The following is a 20553-nucleotide window of genomic DNA, read 5'->3' on the forward strand; positions in this document are numbered from 1 at the left end:
GCAAATACAACTTAGGCAGGATCCAAAGCCAGGTTTAGGTGTGTACTGCTCCCTGTGTGCGTCAGCAGGGCATACACTGAAACACTAAATACATTAGGAATTGTGTTTTGGGGAAGATGTTGACAAACAAGATTTTATGGGTAAAAATAGGACTGGAAAGAAAGTCAGTTCCAGCCCCAAATAACATGATGCTGTATTGAGTTTGTGTGGCAGGGTTTTGGTAGAGGGGGGCTGCAGGGGTGGCTTCTGTGAAAAGCTGCTGGGAGTTTCCCCTACAGAGCCACTTCTAGCAGCCCCAAGCCAGAACTTCTATTCAAGGTATATCTTTGTATTTGCTGGGGATTTCAGGCTTGCTCTGGTTGGTTCACACTCCTCTCACCCATCTTTGTGTAAGAGTTGGGGTTGGCCAGGCAGATCAGTGAAGTATCAACATTTAATAAGATCTACTAGAAAAGTCTGAAACAATAAGAAAAAAATGTGTTCCCAGTTGAGGCAAAATCTGAAACATCCGCTAATTTGCATCAGCCTGGGTAGATGTAGGTGTTGAATATAAACCTTATTGGTAATCAGCATTCCTTATTAATTTCCTTCCTTCACTGGAAGGAGGATAAAGTTGATGAGTGCATTCATATGCAAAGGAATTTCAGCTTTGCTTATAGCAAAGAGATGATCCATCAGAACTGCTGCTGGCTTTGGAGGAGAAGGAAACAGATTTTTCCCTCTGTGCCTGGTGCCCTCCTGTGGTTTTTATGTTCAGCTGCTTGGGAGTGAATTAAACACATCAGTGGCTGATTCTTGTGTTGTGTAAAAGGTACAGAAGAGTTTGTCTGTTTAGTCTTCTTTTGTGAGTACAGTGTGTTCTGGAAAGCTGCAATACAATTTTCCATAGAGCCAGTTGGATTTGGATGTGCAGACTCCCTGAGTTCCCGAGCTTAGACCAAGACCATTTCTCCCAGTCCTCACAAACTGGTGAGCCTGACTCAGACCTGACTCAGACCTGGCTGCTCCAAGGGGTGTTGTGGCTAAAAGGATTTGAGGTGGAGTCACTGTCTTCTGCAGTGATCCTGTTAAAATGCCACCATGGATCTAGTGGCACTTTTAAAGAACTGATGTTAGGTCAAATTGTTACACAAGATAGGGAACTAAAATGTCAAGGATTACTTCTGTCAGGGAATGGAGTTTAAAATTTACTTTCCCAGCTACTTTAACCTTGTCCCATTTTTCTTCCATCTACAGCTGCAGAATGACAAAGAAATTTCTGTACTTCATGCTGTAAAATCTATGCAGGACAAAAATTTCTTTGCACAGCACTTCTGAGTCTGTCATTAGACTATTTCTGAATTACTGATCTAGAAATTCCACTTTAAAATACATCATTTATCCACAAACATTATGCAAAAAAAAAACTTATATAGAATATTCCTTACACGTCCACGTATTACAATAATTAGCTCCTGCACAGGCAAGAGGTGAAAATTATTGCTGTGGAGGCTGGTGGGGTTTGGTGCAATGATCTTTGAACTGTGCTTTCTAAAGGTGCTTGGCCAACAGCATTGATGGGAACACTGATCTGAGGATCTCTAGAAGTTTTTTGTTTCTTCTCCTGCTTTTCCTACAAATTCAGAATCCAGCTGTAGCTTTGAGTGATTCCATCAGGAAAAAAAGCTCCAGAACTTTGAATGGTTCAATATTGCGTGAGTATTGTTGGTTCCTCCCTTTCTTTTCCTCTTTTTCTTCCCAAATTCTATTTGTGTGCTTTGAATTCACGTTCTTTAAATTCAGTGCCCCTGGGATTCACCCCAATACCCACCAATTTGTGAGCACAAATACTGGAGAAGATAAAGAATTAATGTGAAGCTCTGTTTTGACAGCCTCAAGCCTTGTCACATTTGTAGGACATCCAAACACACAGGAATTGCACAGGTTGGCACATGGTTTAAGTCTCTGAGCTTTTTGGGCATTTTTTTACACATACACATATATTTTTTTGCAGATAATTTGTACTAAATTTCTTTGTATGATCTGTTCAATCTTTTACCTGAGCATGACTAAAAAGCAACTCCGAATATCCCATGTAGGTTAATCCATTAATCCATCCCTATGTGTGAATCAGAATACAAGAACAGGAGAATTTTAAGTAAGAAATTCAGTTATAATGTAGAAGTGGAATGTTTTCAGAGTTCATCAGTTTAATCAAGCAAGTGAGCACATTTGGTCAAATTGAAATATCGAATTATTTATTCACATAGAAACCAGTAAATTTTAGGGTTTGTAGCACAAAACTTGTTAAAAAAAGAAAACAAGCTATGCCATATAGCTTCTTTACCCTCCATAAAATGGCATCATTGCAGTTAAAATTACAATGAAAATGAAACATTCCATATGACATCAGTTGGAACACCATGTGACAAATATAATGAGAAAATCCTTGTCAGAAATTTTACCACAAGGAAATACCAATAGCTAACACCCATATTCTCCACCTAAAAATCAAGAATATCTGAGTAGATCTTGGCATAAAAGGCACAAAACACAAAGCAAAGCATGCTTGTGTCATTTCTCACACAGAAGCATTGACATTTGTGCAACATGGTAAAAGACCAGCATTTTTTCCAGACTCTTCCAATATCACAGATACTGAGGGAACAGATCTTCCCCCTAATGCCAGCGTGTCACTCCCAGTACAGAGGCAGTGACTACAAAAACAGGAATATAGAGAAGGGAACACATCTGAACCCTCCCATGAAATCTGAGCTGAGGAAGCTGCTGCAGCATTATTGTTGAAGTAACCCAATGCACTGCAGGCTTGGAGTAACACACCCACGGGTAGGCAGCACTTGTGGGAATTCTGAGACTGGCAGGAACGTTAACAATGCTGGAAACCTGTCAGGAGCACAGGGCCCCCTCTTGCATTTAAATGTGCCAGGCCAGCCTCAAGTGAGCATTTTTTAAAAAAAGGCTGAGTCCTTGAAAGGAAGGGCTCTTCCAAAGAGGGTGTTGCCTCTGGCACAGAGGAATGGCTTTGCTGATGTTAAGGTGTTGCAGAACTATGGATCAAAGATCCCTGGCATTTCCAGGCTGGCACGCAAGCCCTGGTAGCAGCCTGTTGCTATATTTCTATAACCAGCCTGTCCTCATCATCACTGCTCGTGTCATCATATTCCACCCGCGTTTGTTTCCTCATCATCTCTAAACCTCTCTTTTTGTACGTCTTGGGGGGTGTTGCAGAGTAACTCTTGAACTCAGGGGATCTGAGAGTCATTGGGGGCTTTTTGAAGGTAGCAGTAGCTGTTCCATGTGGCCTTCCATAGGGATTGGGCTGCAGGTGGGATCTGTTCTTGTCTGCGCTTCCGTGCAGCTCCAGAAGATGCTGAGCTAAGTTTGCCCTCTGTGAGGGTTCCCTGCTGGGTAACTGAGCCCTCGTGACTGTCTCAGGAACAGACTCCACTTGGGATCCAAACAAACGTGAACATCCTGCCTGGGAGCTGGGAGCTGAGCTTTCTGTACAAGGTGAATCTGTGTTTTCTTCACTCGGAGCTTTCTCCCTTCCGGCAGCCGGGATCACCGGCTCTGATATTCCAAATATTTGGCTCTCTGACTCTACCCTCAATATATTTTCCTGGCTTCCTCCTGGATGTAAGGAAAGAGGAGCAGCAGCCTCTGGGTTTGTGCTGTCAGGTTGGTCACCTGTGTCTGTGTTTGTAAATTCAGGACTAGACCCAAAGGAAGCTGCCAGGGGGTCGCTTCGAAGGCTCGGCTGGGATTGCCCAGGCAGGGATGGCTGCAGCACGAGGGGCTGTGTCACCCAGCAGCAAATGGCCACGTCCCTGCTGAATTCCTGCAGGGATGTGTCAGCTCTGGAGGAAAAGGAATGAGCTGTCACAGCTATTCCCAGAGGAGCTGTAATGTTCTGGACAGAGGCGTTTGTTCTTGGGTGTTCCCTGATTTGCCCAGAAATGTCCTGTAGGAATTAGGAGGAGAAAAGATTTACACGTAAAGTTTTCAGTCCAGAGCAATTTCTTCCAAAGGATTCAAGTTTAATTGTTATTTTAGCTAATTCTAACATTACTAAGTTTTCATTTTATTTTAACCCCTAAAAATACCTTTAACACATTTTCAAACATTTTAACCAAAATCTGTGATACAAAATAGCTCCATTTCAACTTTAAAATAGCTGCATATAATTCAGGTTTTAATTAACCCTTCTTTTTTCTGTTAATAAAAAATAATACAAGAATTAAGGTAAAATACCTACTTTTTTATCCATTTTGTCGTTTTGTTTAACATGGTTTAGGTTTTCAGTATGGGAAGAAATTCCTGAGTTATTCTTTGCTTCTTTTTTCCTTCTGCAAAGTTGTTTGTCTGAGGTGGAATATGATGAGTCTTTTTGCTGGTGTAGATAACTTTCTATTGAAAAGAGGTTGGTTAAACTTTGATTATTATCACCCCCATGCTTGAACTTGCTACATTTCTCATTATATCACTAAAATAATATTTTTCACACAAATATTCCAAATACTTACCTTGCATCTTGGATTGAGGAGGATGGCACTTCTTATGCTTATTAAATCTGGAGGGTTGTGATGAGCAGCCCTTTCTCAAAGCATCCAGAGCTCTGTTGGGAAAACAGGGCCTCTTGCTCAGCCGGTTCATTTTCAGCTGAGCAAATCCATGGATGTGCCTCCCTCTGTACCTGCAGTGCCGGGGCATTGAGGGGATAAACAAATATGGCAGATGTAGGAGCAGCCAGAGGAGAAGAACGCCACCTCATCAGGTGCAATAAAGTCTAACAGCAATTTATTACTGGGAAGGAGATGCTTGTTTATGTCAACTCAAAAACAAAAGCTGGATTTTAGGCAAGAGACCCACAATTATTTTATTATCTTTTTTTTCTCTGTAGGATTCAGTAAATCCTTGATTTTTCTAAGAGAAAAGGATTAAGGAACAACAGATCCTTTTTCTTATATCTGGAATTTTAAAACAATATACTTCACAAAAAACTTGAACCACACAGAAATCACCTGAGACTGTGTGTTTTTTGGGTTTTTTCCTTTTCACTTCTTGAGTGCAACCTGCTCATCATCACTAAGGGACAACATAAGGATTTTGATTATTTAGCAAACCCACACTGAATAATCCAACACTGCTTTATTTTCTACTCTGAATGAGTGACATTAAAGTCCCATCCCTAAGTCAATAGACTGTCACTATCCACAGAGCAAGACGTAAATCTAAAAGGATGCACTTATTCAGATGTTTGGTGTATTAGAAAATTAAATTACATTTGGTTGCCAGTTGGGCCAGTTGCCTACTAATAGGCACGACCTGAGCTTTCAGGGCACTGTACTTAATTAAACCCCTAAATAAATTTGATATAAACAAATTCTGAGACCAGCAGGGGAAAAAAAAAACACAACAACAAAACAACACCCAAAAATCAAACCAGGAAAAAGTCCTGGAAGAATGTCACTCAGCTGGGTGACATCGACTGAGTCTTCTATTTCTGTTCTTATGACCCTTCAAAACTGCAGTGCTGTTTGCTGAGCTAGACACAGTGATTAGGTTACTGACACTGATTTGTCCTCAAGGGAGTCACTCTGTCTGATTTTGGTCAGGAAATAAAGAGGGATGTGTGCACACAATATGTGCTCCTTACTGAAGCAATTCATCAGGCATCCTGCTGCCCCACACTCCTGAAAGATCGGAGGGTAAATGTTCCACTGATAGGAATTCCCATTGAAAGGGGGGAGCTGTGCTGATTGAGACAATGTGCCTTGATAGTTTTATGCTCAAATTCTTCCTGCTTTTTTATTTAAACCAAATGATCCTTTGAATTACAGATGGTTCTGTTAGTTGGTGTTAAACTTGATATTTATTGTCCTGCCTTCTCTGGTGAATACCAGTTCAGGATATGGATCTTCCAAGGACAAAGGGTCTCACACACTGCTCTGAGCTGGGACAGGATTAAAGCCAGAACCATTTTGGTCCCCTTCAAACAAAAGTAAATGCTGACAATTTTGACAGATAAGAGTAATTTCTAAATCATAGAGATAGTCAACTGACCAGGCATCATCTTTCAGTGGGATATGTCTGGTTTGCTTAGAAAAGTCTGTTCCTGATAGTAAACAACATATTGATATTTTTATAGTTTACCTTTGGGGCCCTGCTGTGGTACAAGAACAGCTCTTTCTGAGAGATTTATCTTTTTTTCCCCAGTTTTCATAAGGCTGTATTTTGGGCATAACTTTTTATTTTCTGTGGAGTTTTTACACACATTACAACAAAATTATATTTATATATTATTATATATTATACATGTTATATATATATATATTATATATATAGTGAACCTGAAAGCCAGACTTCTTACCATTTAGGGGTGACTTTAATCCTTTTCTGTTTGTAGCTCCTCTTGAGTTTATTTGTTGAGAGTTTTTCCTTTTTGCAAACTACTGTTTTCTTCTTTTGCTCTGAAATTTTTTTGAAAGAACCACCAGGAACATCTGAGCTTAACTGTTGGGAATATTGGGAAAAAATCAAGTACATGAAAACTGTGAATTACATTGTCTGAGAAGTTGGAAATCTGTGCATGTTTTAAATAGCACTGAACAGCAGCATAGGAGTTAAGTAGCACAATTCTGTATTTAAGTCCTACTCTAAGTCAAATATTCATTTAGAATGAAAACAATGAAATACAGATGCTATTAGAGAAAAATATAAAAATCCCCATAAAGGGGAAAAAATCAAGAAATAGAAATTCACTCTTCTCACTATCAGCATTCTGAAAAGTGAAAGAAACTTAAATATTCACACAGAAATATATCTTTCTGATGCATCAAATGAATATAAGACTTATCTTTAAAAAATATAAATTTTAAATTCTGTATCAGCAAATGTCTGTAAATGTCCATAAATACATTTCTGATAATTATTTAATTTTCCTAATAAGAGGGTGGAGGTGGGCTGTCAGCCAATAACACCCTCTTGAGAAAGCAAACAGAATTATTAATATTACCTCCTGCATCTGGTGTCCTTTAGAAAAGGATGAAACCAACGTTTTCAAGCTCGTGTTTGTTAAGCCATATGCCACAGTCTTGCCAATATTTCTCATTTTGAAAATGGAGATGTCGTATTTGGACAGGGTGCATTCCCTGCTGGGTTCCCTGTCCCAGGGGGGCATGGAGGGGTGGGCAGAGGCTGCGCTGCCACCCTGCTCCCAGGGCAGAGGGAGGCTCCTGCTCAGACAGCACCAGGTCAGCCGGGGCTCAGCACTCAGGGATGGGAAGGTGCTCTTGGAGCCTGGCACTGGAAGAGTGCCAGAGTAGCTGGTCCTGCTAGAGTGGGGCAGCACTGGGAATCCTTTACAGTGAGTGCTGAGAGTGTGGCAGTAGAAAGTGCCAAAAGAATGGCAAAAATAAGTGGGGTTGTCTCTTGAGCTCTGGGAATGCTGCAGATCCTGCAGTGGTGCTGGGGTGTCCTTCAGGACGCGTGGACTTCCCTCTCTGTCCCATCCCAGGGTTGTTGGCTCTGCACCTTTGCTAGAAACTGATGTTTTTGTCAAAGAGTCACTTCCTGAGCAAAGGTGGTGCAAAGCCTTCCTCTCATCTTTGATGTCAGCAGATATGAAGAAGCCACTTGTATACACAGAAGTAAAGCAGATTTTCTTCTTTGGAGTCTGTATAGAGCAAGTACTTCTACTCATCCACTTCTCTTCTGTTTGCCTTTGATAATTTAATTTATTTTTGGTCTGTTTGTTTTTCCAATCCTCTCTTGCAATATCCTGCTGTTTGAAGTTTTGGTTAAGAAAGGTGTTCTCTGCTGTGGTTAAGATATTTGTGGTTTCTGAGCTGACTGGTGAACAGAACCCTGGAGTTTTCCAGTTTGTGTGAAGATTCCATTGAATTTCTCCTTTGCCAGCCTTTTGTCTCCCTTCAGATTTTAAAGGGGACCAAACCACATCACTGGAATGAGAATGGAGGGATGTGCTGCTGGAAGAGCAGTGTCGGGTGGTTAAGGTGTCTGTCACAGGTGTGCCAGGTGTCATCTCCTGTTCAGATGGAAGCAAAGGTGACAGATCTGAAGCTCTCTTGTCCTGGGGCAATTTAAGGATATATTTTGGAGAGAAGGCATTTTGTTGTGGGACTGGACTTAAATGATCAGATTGCAGATGATGGCTTTTAGAAGACACATCGACAGCACTGTCACTGGGAAATGGCACTTTTGGTCCTGTTTTTACAAGACATGTTTTGTCATCTCCATCTGCTGCACTGTGCAAGGCAAAAGAGTTGGAATCACTTCCCCTTAATTCAGACCCTAAAAATCCCACCAGTGAAGCTTTTGAGATACCTGCAGGATGTGAAAGAAGGTTGATGTCAGAGTAATTGAGAGCTTGTGTGGGAAGTTTGATTGTTTTCCTGTATTCCACATTCTCAGTACCTCCAGTGGCTTCATAAACTCCTGTGCTTGATTTTTGCTCCTCTGCTTTAGTGGAGAATTTCACTGGAACTGTGGGAAGACACTGAGTGCCAGAGCAATGGCCTCTGTCTGCTTCACTTACTGCAGTGCTTTCACTACTGGGACTAGGGCAGGACACTGAAATCACATTTTGTGTCTTCTCCACTTCGAATTTCAGCTTTTTCCTTTCTGATGGCAAAGCCTGGAATTTCCCTGTAGTTTCTCTGTTGTTGCAAGGGACCCAAGGGGGCACCAGGCCATGCTGGCCACTTTCCTTAGTCCGGTGATGGTTCCCACAATTGTGTGAAGTGCTTTTACAATCTAATTCAAATGCACTGGATTCTTTCCCAGGGTTTGGTTTCTCCCAGTTGCTACTCTGTACTGGCAAGCAGTCCTCATTCCTCCCGTGGCTGCTCAGCTGACACTCAGGATTTTGAAGCCTGAGCTCACCACTGCTTGGAGCCAGCAGTGTGCTGCTGCCAGCGGTGCATTTCTCCGTGTCACTGCCACTGAGCTCTGGGGGAGCTGGGCTGGTTACAGCTCCAGCAGTTACAGAATGTGATGTCTCCATTAGGTTGGACACTCTGTCTGAAGCTTCCTCAGAGGACACATTCTGCAGAACACGATTACCATCAGCAGACATTCCTGATTTACCCATGGTTAAAGCTGCTGTCACAAGAGAGGAAGGACTGTCATTTGCAGAGCTCCTGCCATCTCTTTCCTCAGTGCTGCTGGCTGATTCCCTTGAATTAGGAGTCAAGCTTGTAACATCTGTAATCTTATTCTCTCTTTGTTTCATTTTCTTGGCATTTTGACTGCTTTTCATTTTTTGGTAGATTTTCTTAAACGTTTCATCTCCATACATTTGCCATTTTTCTTGAGAGAACATCTTCAGCTTCCTTTGATTGTGTTTCTTATTTTTAGCACTGATTACTTCTCCAGCCCCAAGCTTTTTAGTCCCTTTCAGCTCGTCTGACAGAGAAGGCTGATCAGCCACATTACTTAGGGGCAAATCATCCACTGCTGTTTGTCTGACTAGAGCTCGGGGATGGCTATTAGGGAAATCCACTGAGCTGGCAGTGAGATCGTTGCTAGGCAGCCAAGCAGCAGTGCCTGTGTTTGCAGAGTGCTTAGTAAGAGAAAGTGGTTTTGAGCATCCTGCTTTGTCATGCACCATCCTCGCTCCCTCCACAACAGGCAAGGAGTTGCTCCGAGTAACAGGCACAGTGTCGATTGTTGTGGAGAACTGGGTGGGAACGGAATGGAAAAACATTGGCTTGCATTTCTCCAAGGGTGCAAAGGTAGATTTTGCTGAACAAAGAGAAAGATTCTTTTTCCTATTTACATCACAAGTTCTGATATCAAAATGGAAAGAGTCTTTGTATGTGTAAGGCATTGGAAGGTCAATGCTTCCCTGTTTAGAAAGGACAGTTTTTCTGGGCCTGACATTGTCTAACTGGGTGTCATCCACCACACTTTTGTTGTGAGAAATAAGCTTTGAAATGTGTTCTTCAAGCCTCTTTTTCTCTAGCATCGAGGCTGTGGCTTTGTCAGCTGCCTCTGGCTTTGCAGTGCTCCTGGAGGCACACCTTGGGCTGCTGAAGGCAGCTTCACTTTCCAGTTCCGTGCTGTGCTCGTGCAGACTGTGCAAGGGGCTGGACGATGTCATCTGCTGCTCTGTGCTGTCGGAGCGTGACAGATACCCCGAGTCCGTGCTCTCACACTTCTTCAGTTTGCAGTCCAAGGGTTTGTAATCCCACTGCTTCTCTGAAGAGGTTGCCTGCTGCCTTTGCAGCTGAATGTGCTTATTGGCGGTCGGAGTTCTTTGCTCTTGCATCTTCTTTCTCAGACTCGGACCATTTGGCAAAGCTCCTGGAGATGATAAACTTTGAGGTTCTCTTTCAGGAACCCCCTGAATAGCCTTTGAACTCAGTGATTGATTTGTTGCTTCTTGATTTTCTGAAGCAGCTAAAGAGGAGTTTGTCACCAGCAGTGAGAGCTCAGGAGGTTTCTTAGTGTCTGTTGCTGCCCCGGTCTCTGAACTGGGCTGTTTGATGTGTATGCCCCGGTCTTCACTGGTGCTACTCAAGACTTTGCTGCCTTGCAGAGAGGTGGTGCTCTCTGCTGAGCTCTCATTTCGCTCTGGTCCCCCACTGATGTCAGAGTCCGAGGGCAGCCTGGTGTTGTTGACGTGTGTTTGAGTTCTCCTGTGTTTATACAAGTTGCTCTGGGTTTTAAACGCAATGCCACAAGTGGTGCACGGAAAGGGCCTCTCTCCCGTGTGAGAGCGAATGTGTTTCTCAAGGACACTTGGCTTCAAACAATCTCGTCCACAGTGTTTGCAGATGTATTTCCCAGATTTCTTTGATTTTCCCGGGCTCCCAACAGATGCTTTTACACAAGAACTTGGCGAGGATAACACTGGTAACGTGCTGACTATGCTCAAGGTCAGGCTTTGCCCGAGCTGTTTCTGGAAAAGCGGCTGAGGCTGCTCCGCGCCTTCCGCGGGGACGAGCGGCTTCAGGATGAGGGGGACGTTGCTGCCATCGAGGTGGACGCAGCTCCTGGCGGCCCCCAAGGGCCCGTGGGGCTGGAAGCAGCCTGGCTGGACGGGCTGGAGCAGCGGGATCGTCAGGGCCTTGAGGTACAGGGGCTGGGGCAGGGCCTGGCCCCGCACAGGCTGCGAGGAGCCCCGCGGGGAAGGGCCCGGCCCGGGCTCTGCTGGGGCGGCCGCGAGGCCTGGCGCGCTCTGGGCCTCCATGCCAGGGCCCGGCTGCCATCAGCTCACGGACCTGCGGAGGGAACGCAGAACAGGCACCAGTCTGCAGGCAGCAATAACACACACACTGCCCACCCTGGGCGGGGAAAACGAGCAAGAATATCACACGTGCAGGCATTGTACAGACAATCATCATTCCTTTCCCTATTAAACTGGTTCCTCTTCCATTTTCCCTCTAGGAGTTACAGTTCAGTAAAGTGTAAAGAACACTCAACACTGCACTTAAAACCATTCCTACAACCTGCGCTGAGTACCCAAAGCACTGCAAACAAATCTGAGTTTCAGATTTGCAAATGGAGGCTCTAAGCACACCAGAAATAATACAATTTTAGTTTTCTGGAACCATATTTCCATTACATATTTATATCATGATTTAAAATTGTGTTAATATTAACAATTTTTAATACACAAACACAGAACAGTTGAGGTTAAAGGGGACCTCAGGACTTCTCAAATCCAAACACCTTCTCACAGCAGAGTCAGCACCGAGGTCAGATGAGGCTGTCAGGGTGTTACCAGTCTGGTTTTGAAAACTTCTGGGGATAAAAACTGCACAGTTTCTTTGGGCAACCAGTTCCAAACACAGGACATTAAACATGCCTGCATATCATCTGTGCTTCCCCAGTTTAAGGGAGCTAAGGCCAAACACATTGCAACAAGTGGTGTAAAATGAAAATATGTGAACAAAATGAAACTCATGTCCTGTTTTACAAGTCAGATTTGAATAAATATCTGCAAAGTAGAAAAGATGGCATTATAGGAAAATAATGGGAGAAATTAAAGCTGGCTTTTGTGTAGACCAAATTAATTTGGTATAGTTAATGGAGATACTATGGTGTACTGCTTGTTTTTAGATGCTTTCAATGCCAAATGAAAACATCTTTTTTAAAAATGTGAATCTATTCTTTTGAAATCTATCCTGATATATGCAGGATTGGTGCTGGTCCAGACTAATTATTATTTCAGCAAAAATTTGGATTGTATTTATTTCTTTCTTAGAAACAAAGGGGGAAACTATCAAAATAAAAAAGGTGAAAATTTTCTTTCAAAGAGTTAGGGGCATAACCCCTTGTAATTACAGGTTGGGTGAAAATCAAGTGATCTGTGAATGTTTATTTGATTCTTGTTCAGCTATGCTCACTGGATGCACTGGCTGCTATGAATAATGGGTTGTTCTTGTGCAAGCAGCCATTAAAAACCCATTTGGAATAACATAATCAGTGGCTCAATTTGAAATCTGCAATTTGTTGCTTTACTGCATAATCTCTAGTGATGTTTCTGTAACTTCCTTGGATCATTTTAATAGGTTATCATTACTGGGAAACAGTAAAAAAAAAGCTTCAAAATGTGGTTTGAAATTTTTACTGGTTCCATCCAAGACAACAATGGGTAAAATGAACTGATCTGTGCACAACAAAACGTTAGATTTTGCCTTTTTTTTCTTCCTTGTGAATGTTATAAATTAAGCTCAGCTATCAAGCATGGACTTTTCTTATGCACTTCTGACATTTCTATGTGGAATAATCACTTAAGTGGCTTTTCATTACAGTAGTGACTATAATGATGAAAGAATGTTAAAAGAATATGGCTTGTTAAAGAAATAAGTTATTATCTATATTGTGCAGTGTGGTTATCCCTACAGAATAAAAGTGGAATTCTTTCATTTCCAAAATGATGTTATCAACATTTCAAGTCCATTCAAGATGGTTCCTAAGTTATATGGTCACTTTTAAATTTAAACACAGCATACAATAAGGGATGAGACAATAACACAAACTAAGGATGCAGTAGTTTTTCCAAAATATTAAAAAAAAAAAAAGTTTAGGGGAAAAAATATGCTGCAGAGAACAGACAGCAAGAAGAAAAGTGAAGCCTAAATACCCAGTAGGTAGAACATCTAACAAGTACCACATCAGACAGGACAAGGCACTCTGTCTTTGCTCCCCTCCCTCCCCCAGAGAGAAGTGTGGAAATACACTTCCACATATTTTACATTTCCCCCAGCAGCCTGCTCCAGTGGCACGAACTGTTTCTCTCTCTGGTCTCCTCCTGGCCATGCAGAGCTGATGGGCCCTTCAAGGCCACCACAGACAGATGTTTTTCATAGGAATCCTGTGGTTCCCAAGTACCAGATGCTCTGTAATTTCACTTAATGCTGTTAAGTTTCTGGGGCCAACAACACAGCCTGAGACTCATTTTGGTGTTCTGTAATGCTCTACTACAAAAATACCTACGTGGTGACAAAAAATTTAAAGTAAAGTTTTAAATAAAGCTCAACAAGTAAGCTAATGGTGATACTTAATGTACTTTCAAGAATAAGAACACGTTTCTACCAGGTGTGGTAGTTTGCTGCTTTTCACAGCAAGAAAATACTTTCTTCCTGAGTGAAACTGCCATGACTTGTATTCTACTGGGGCAAATACCATCAGACTTTTCACATCTGTTATTTATATTCCAAAAAAGGCCACTGTATTTCTTTGTAGTTGACAAAAATAGCTTATCTCAAAGCAATTCTGCCCCAGGGCTGATTCAGGGTAGTCCTTGCCTAACGTAGAACTTCCTCTGTTGGTTTTGCCCTGGGCGCTGTTACTGAGCATCCACCCCACGTTCTCAGCTGTTTGTAACTTGTGGCATTGAACTACCAGCAGAAGAACTTGATCCTAATTAGATAAGGAAAATTTTCCAATAAACAAAACTAAATGCAGGATTTGGCCAGCTCAGAATTTTCTAAATTGATTTCTTAAGCTATCAGAACTGCTCACTGAAATTCCATTAAATACAATTATTTCGTTCCTGGCTTGAAATTCTAACTTCAGGTAAACACCACAGGGAGGTCCGTGGAAAACTGAAAAGTGGAGCAGTTTCAGATAAAAAATCATTGTAGCAGAAATTGTCTTAGTCAGTTTATAAGTATAAAGTAGTTTAATACAGGAGGTTGATAAAAAAACCTCATTTTAAATCCAGTAAGTTCCATTTTTATAGACTTTTTCCTGAATTCCAAACATTTTAGAAAACTTGTTTCATTTTGTCAGCGCTGTTGTAATAATTTTGGACTACACAATCAAAAGATTTTTGTCTTCTGCATGGCACATGCAATGCTCTGTCAACTGCCCATCATTATTAACCAAATCAATAACTAAACATGTAAATACTGCTTTTCTGCACTCTCATATCATTTTTTGACACAGCACTGAGCAGAGCATCAGTCTCTAAGCAGACTCAGAGCTCAGTTGCTCAGTCCCCCACCCTGGTCTGCAGGTACAACCTAGAGACATGACAGAGCTCCTTTCTTTTTGTGACCCCACAGAAGCAGGTTTTCAACATTCTGAACATACACAATATGCTCAATTACACCAGGAGCCTTTACCTTTTTTAAAAGCTTTTGGTGCTCCCTACCTTAAATACCAGGGAGCAGAAGTGGAAGTCTGGAAAGAATTAAGTCTTTAGTCTGGAAATAATTCTGGTTCACATACCTTTGATTGATCCAGGCATTTCAGCCAAAAAGTCTCATTTCTGTCAATACTTGATGCAAGCAGAGAGAAACGAGCGAGGACAAAGACTTGAAACAGATTAGAAGTAGGAAGTTGGGGTTTTCTTTTTTTTTTTTTTACATTGGTGTCACATTAACAACCTTCAGAAAACAGGAAGAGTTGAAACAGAAGGAAATAAAGTGGCATTTCAATCTCTCTGTATCCTTTATCACTATTGAATTAGGGAGCTCTAAACAGAATATTTGAAATGTGGGGGGTTTGTACTCTGCTTTCAGTTGTATTGCCCTGAAATACAATGGTCGGGTTTTTAATTTATACTCCTAAAGCTAATTTTCTTTTAACTTTACAGTAAAGGGGTCTCTTAAGATATGTTGGCAAAGAAGACAATGGTGGAGAGAAGATACTTGGCATATGAAATGCTAAATTTATCCAGTGTGGGTGCTGTCTACCAGCTTCTTCTAATGGTGCCCTGAGGGACAGGAGAAAGCAGGAACCAGGTGGGAAAATGCCTCAGGATTGTTAAAAGTGTTTGGGTCATGCTCAATAAACCTCCATAAACTTGTGGAAAGCTGCAGGGAAAACAGGATAGGGCACAGTCAAGTGCAGTAAAAAGGTAATTTTAAAAAAAAATTAGATTTTATTTGTGTGTCGAGTTCCTAAGGAGTGCTCAGGTAACAACACAGTGAACAGCACTGAGGGGTCCTGGGAGGGGCCACTCTTCTCTGTGCAAACACTTGTTTCACACAGGGACTGGGATGGCTGCAACCTCCTCTGCTGGTAGGATGAGTGAATCCCAAACTGGAATATGCATCCCCAATAACGTCACAAAATTGCCATCTCTGGCCTGTATAATTTCCTTAGGAACACCATAGTTTGGAAGATACGGTTTCATGTTCAGATTTATTTTATTTCTTTTCCCTGTGATGAGCAGCTGCCCAGTTCACACCCTGCAGCCCGTCCCTTGCTGGGTGGTGGTGAAACTGTAATGCTATAACTGTCCAATATCCACTTCAGTGGGAGCTCTTTCTTTTAATAATTTTGGTGATAGACTAATGCCAGAGGCCTCAGTGGATTCTCATTTCAAACAGCTTTATTGATCCTGGAGAGTTTTGCCTGCTGTTTGGATTGCTTTCCATTTATTTCTGGAGCCCTGATTTAGCAGGCCTCTAATTTTGGTGGTGGAGAAATATTTCTGTCTTGTTCTTCCCATATTTCTTGCCTGTCACATAGTTACTCAGGGGGCAGAAAAGCTCTTAACAGGACCCAGGATTACTGCTTCAAATCCTTCTGGTTTCTCTCATACCCTAAAATGCTCCCAGTAATTGGTAATGGCAGTGCAGACACTTAAAATCTGTGAATCTAGAAAATACTTGACATTCTGAACTGCTTTACAGTGACTCATGCTTCTGCTCTACAGACTCAGTCTGTCCAGATGGAGAGAATTACATGCAGCAAGTAGTTTCAGCTCTGCTGGGAGATACTTTCCTAAAGGAATGTGTTCTCACCTCTAAGTGAGATCTTCTGGAGGATTACTGCATGCTACAGTCAACAAACCAACGGGGAAAAAAGATGCACATCTTATAATAGAACACTGGCATGAATCAAATCATACAAACAGATGATTATGGGCATTTTACATAACCAGTCAAAATTAGTTTGTCTTCAGTTTGATCACATTTCTGGAGCCCATTATATTTTATTCCACTTTGAGACTGACTATTATTAAGTTCAGGTGAATTTACTTAAAAGGGACACAATTTACACAGTACTAATAATTGCAGCAGTATGCTGGACCTAGTAACAAATTGAAAAACATGTATAAGTATTTAAAATTCATTATTTACATCACTCAGTGTCAAATTCCAAATGCTAAAACTGCAAATTGTTTACCCTGAGAGGCTTAAGGAGGCAATAATTAATTAAAGCAAGTTACAACAAAAGCAAGTGGCTGTCTGGATATTTGCCACTATCACAGAGGTTTCAGGGCTTAGCAGAACCTTTTGAAGCTTGATCTAAAATCTCTAAATCTTGAATAAGTGACTCTGGAATCAGGGTCCTTCACAGGATCCTGTGATTCTTCACCATTTACGTGGATGAACAGGCTGCTGTAATGGTTAGAAGTAACAAAATACAGAGCACCAGTATTACACTGCATTAGTTCTGCATGAAATTAAGTGATTTTTGTTTTCTCTTTCTAATCAATCTACTTATGTGTTGCTTCCTCAGCTGCAATCTCTATGCAAGATTATTTATATTCATTTAAGTTCAAAATACTGTCCTGCTCAGAGAAACTCAGCTAACTTCAGTTGCCTCAATAGACAGCAAAGTGTCAATTTAAACTCTGCACAAAGCTGAGCCTGCTGTCAGGTGCTGCTCAGAAGGGAGTTCTGGGGCTGCACTCCCCTCTCAATTCATGTCCCCATCAGATTTGAGGAGTCAAACCCACACACCATTGGTACACATTTCTGGGTCCCAAGTGGAAAAGGTCCCACCCCAGGTGTTTAAAACCCTGCATCCTTCAAAGACACCTGCAGAGTTTTGTCAGGGGTGAGAGCAAGTGAAAGCAGCAATAAACATTCCTCCTGTGCTGGTGAGGAAACAGATTCTGAGGATCCTGCAACTACACGTTTTAAAGAACTTCACAAAGTTCTTTAAATGAAAAGCAAGTCTCTGCCGGGATTGCTAATTATTAATTTTTCCTGTGAGGGCAGTGATGCTGAGAGCAGCACACAGTATCTTACTGTCAGAGGAAGATGCAGACAGTGGGATTATCATTTCCATTTGCTCATCCAACACTGACAGCCGGCACAACTCCCCTGACAGACCACACAAAACTTCTACTTCAATCTTAGCATCATAAAGTCACAGTGAACCATAGGGTCTGAAATAAACTTTGTTCAGGTACCTGAACTTCGTTCAGGTACTTTAAACACTCCTTCTGTGATGGAAGCAAAATCTCCAGGTCTGGAGATTTTCAGTTCTCAGTTCAAACAAGCAAAATGGAACCAACACATTTCCTGGTTAGCCCAGAAATGACTGTTAATTTCGTTTTACTTGAAACTATTTCTGCCTTTGCTCTTTTCTCAGTTTGACTTCCTATCTTGAAGTGTCTCAGAACAGAAGTACTGAGTTCACCTTTTCCCTTGTTCTTGAGGGCTGTGTCTGATCTCACAACTCTGCCAGTTCCACCCGCAGCCCGCACGCTGCCGGTACCTCCTGAACAAAGTTGGGAGCCTCAGTCCCCTGCAGAATCAGGCTGAAAGAGATTCATTCCATCATCTCCTGAAACCTCTAGAGTCTTTCCACGGTCACATCTCAAATTCTGACTTTGGGAAATCTTGCTGCTCGGTACAAGTCATTGTTCTGAAGTTCTGCCCTTCTTCGTGTGTTATTAAAGTACAAAGCCACAGGAAAACCTGCTGGGGGAACTTAGAAATTCCTGTACCATATACTAAGGACAAATATTTTTGACACTTACTTCTACAGTTGTACAATATCAGCAAAGCTGGTTAGGTTGGGTTTTTTTAACAATTATTTCTGTAAATATTGTGCCAGAATACGGTATTAAAATCTTTTAGGAAGAACGGGATCTGCTTTACCTTCCCTTTGCTCCCAAATAGCAGCTGGTTTTATCATTATTATACAGTTTTCTATATTTTCCTATGTTCCTTTTCTTGAATATCCATAAATTAAAACATTCCAAAGGCTTAAATCAGTAACAATATTGTCACCTAAAATGCATTTTAATGTGTAAGTAAACACTGTATTGGCCTTTTTGATCTCTTCATGCAATTTGTATCAAGAATATTTGCTTTTCTACTTCTTAAACTGCTACTTTTCTCAGCTCCAGCCATAAGAAATGCTTTCTAGTTTATTATATGTCTCTAGTTTAGATTTACATCACTATTTCTAAAAAGAAACATAACTTACATATCTGTTGGTTTTGTAACATGCTTGGTGGCTTGACAATGAAGAAAAAATAGGATTTTTAGTGCTTAAAAACCTCAAAGGATTTCAATTCTTTTATCCTCTCATCAAATTTGCTCCTGTGCATTTCCCGTGTTAGGAAAGAGTTAACAACCTCCAGCCAGCAGACTGCAATCAACAGGTTGCTCTAACAGAAAAATAATAACCCTAATCCATCTTTTAAAGTTTAGAAGGTTGGACTAAATGATGAAAAAATACCGATTGAAGCCCTCTGAAAAGCTGAAGTGGGGCCAGAACTGAAATGCTTTGTGTTTTATGAAAAAAATCTTTCTCGTTGCTAAGTGAAAGAACCATCACAATTAAAAAAAAAAAAACCTGTAACTTTAAAATTTCTGTCTTGCCATCTAGAATTGAATTCTCTCTCTGTCCACAGAAAATGACAACAAAACACTTGCTAACCTTTAGGTGGCCAATTCACAGGCAGGTGGAGAGGTTCAGGTCCCTGGAATAGCGCTGAAACAAAAGAAGCATCCTGTTTTCTTTTTTCAGTGTCTTTCTCTTCTCCTTTTTTTTTAAGCATTTGAACAGTGGAGGGTGGGTGGTGGGGTGTGTGCAGAGAGAGCAGGGGGTGCAGGCAGCCCACGCTGCTGTAGGAAGAGTTTTAATGGCCGATGCTGGGAATATGGTTTGCCTGCTACAGTGTCTGCACTACTGCAGCTCTGTGTGTGGGCGTAAAGAAATGACACGACTGGGTTTCAAACCATTACACTGAAGATTTGCAAACAGTTAAAAAAAAAAAAAACAAAACCACCAAAACACACAACCCCACCAGGCACAAATGAAAAATTATGACTTTTCTCCTTTTATCTTTTTCTAAGGGATTTTTGTTGCTTTGTTTTAACTTAGCAGATGTAATCTAGTCAAGTTTCTTCCTCAGCCTCTAAAGGAAAAAAAAAGGTAAATTGAGTATTTAGGAAGGTTTTATATTTTACATAGTATGAATATTTTGTTACCATTTTTTGCTGCTATTTTTTAAATTAATCTACAAGAGCTTTATTCCTGAAGGGTATCCAGATCTCCCCAGTGAAAGTCTTCAGAGGACACCTACATTTGTGCTTTACAACGTGCTAAATAGGTGCCTAAATCTTGGTAGCACCAAGTAGCACAGTACAATAGACAGAGCAGCCGCTCCACAACTGGCCAGGCAGGACATCTGAGCCCAGGACTATTCCTTGAATATTCCACAAAACACAGCCAAAAAAACCAGGACATGCTGACAGCCCAGTTTTGCTCAGTAGTCCAGCAACACCTCAGGTTTACTGATCTAAATTGGGCAGAAAACAGACTTGAATATTTTTTTGTTACTACTGGAGACCAACAGGAGTGAGACAAAGGGGCTGTTCCCTGTCACGTCATGGGGAATGAGAGGAAAATGGGACTTCAGCTGATATAAAAGTGCTGACACAAGTGACAGGGACTAAAACAGTTATGAACACACTGTTGCTGGGAGGGACAGGTGGAAGGTTTTGTCAGAAAAGCAAGAACACTTCTCAAACATTATTTTTTACCACAAAAAGTGAAAGACGGACAAAACAGCTTTAGAAGGGAACTTGAAAACTTCAAGGAATCTTTATGACTTAGCTGCTCCATGATAGTAAGGGACTGACACTTGATAAATGTGTATCTTCAAGAATGTTGAGAAGAGACAGCCAAGTTGAAAATCTTGTGCTTGGCAGAAGGCATGTGCACCATGGGGTGCAGGGGTTTAGGTGTCCACCTTTTCACACATCCAGATGAGCCCCAAATCAAGCAGGATTTCTTTGGTGTCATGCTGACAATGAAAAGCAGAGCAGCTGCATGCACAGGGACAGGGGAGGGAAAGAGGGGAGGCTCTGGGTGGTG

At 41.5% G+C, this 20553-nt stretch overlaps 1 protein-coding gene across 2 annotated transcripts; it reads right to left on the bottom strand.

Moving 5' to 3' along the window:
* Nucleotides 1–1038: 1038 nt before the first annotated feature.
* On the bottom strand, nucleotides 1039–19246 carry ZNF831 (zinc finger protein 831). Of its 2 annotated transcripts, none has more exons than XM_038159255.1 (6): nucleotides 14707–14793; nucleotides 7016–11246; nucleotides 6371–6513; nucleotides 4524–4693; nucleotides 4256–4407; nucleotides 1039–3961 (listed from the first exon to the last, which is right to left on the bottom strand). In XM_038159255.1, the coding sequence occupies exons 2-6, from the start codon at nucleotides 11213–11215 to the stop codon at nucleotides 3110–3112; spliced, it is 5517 nt and encodes a 1838-aa protein (XP_038015183.1). In that variant the 5' UTR covers nucleotides 11216–11246; nucleotides 14707–14793; the 3' UTR covers nucleotides 1039–3109. The 2 variants fall into 2 exon arrangements, with proteins under 2 accessions (XP_038015183.1, XP_038015182.1); XM_038159254.1 differs by lacking the exon at nucleotides 14707–14793 and adding an exon at nucleotides 19111–19246 and having other exon boundaries at nucleotides 2208–3961.
* Between the last annotated feature and the right edge of the window lie 1307 nt (nucleotides 19247–20553).

This window comes from Motacilla alba, chromosome 20, assembly GCF_015832195.1.
Source record: "Motacilla alba alba isolate MOTALB_02 chromosome 20, Motacilla_alba_V1.0_pri, whole genome shotgun sequence".
Lineage (NCBI taxonomy): Eukaryota > Metazoa > Chordata > Aves > Passeriformes > Motacillidae > Motacilla > Motacilla alba.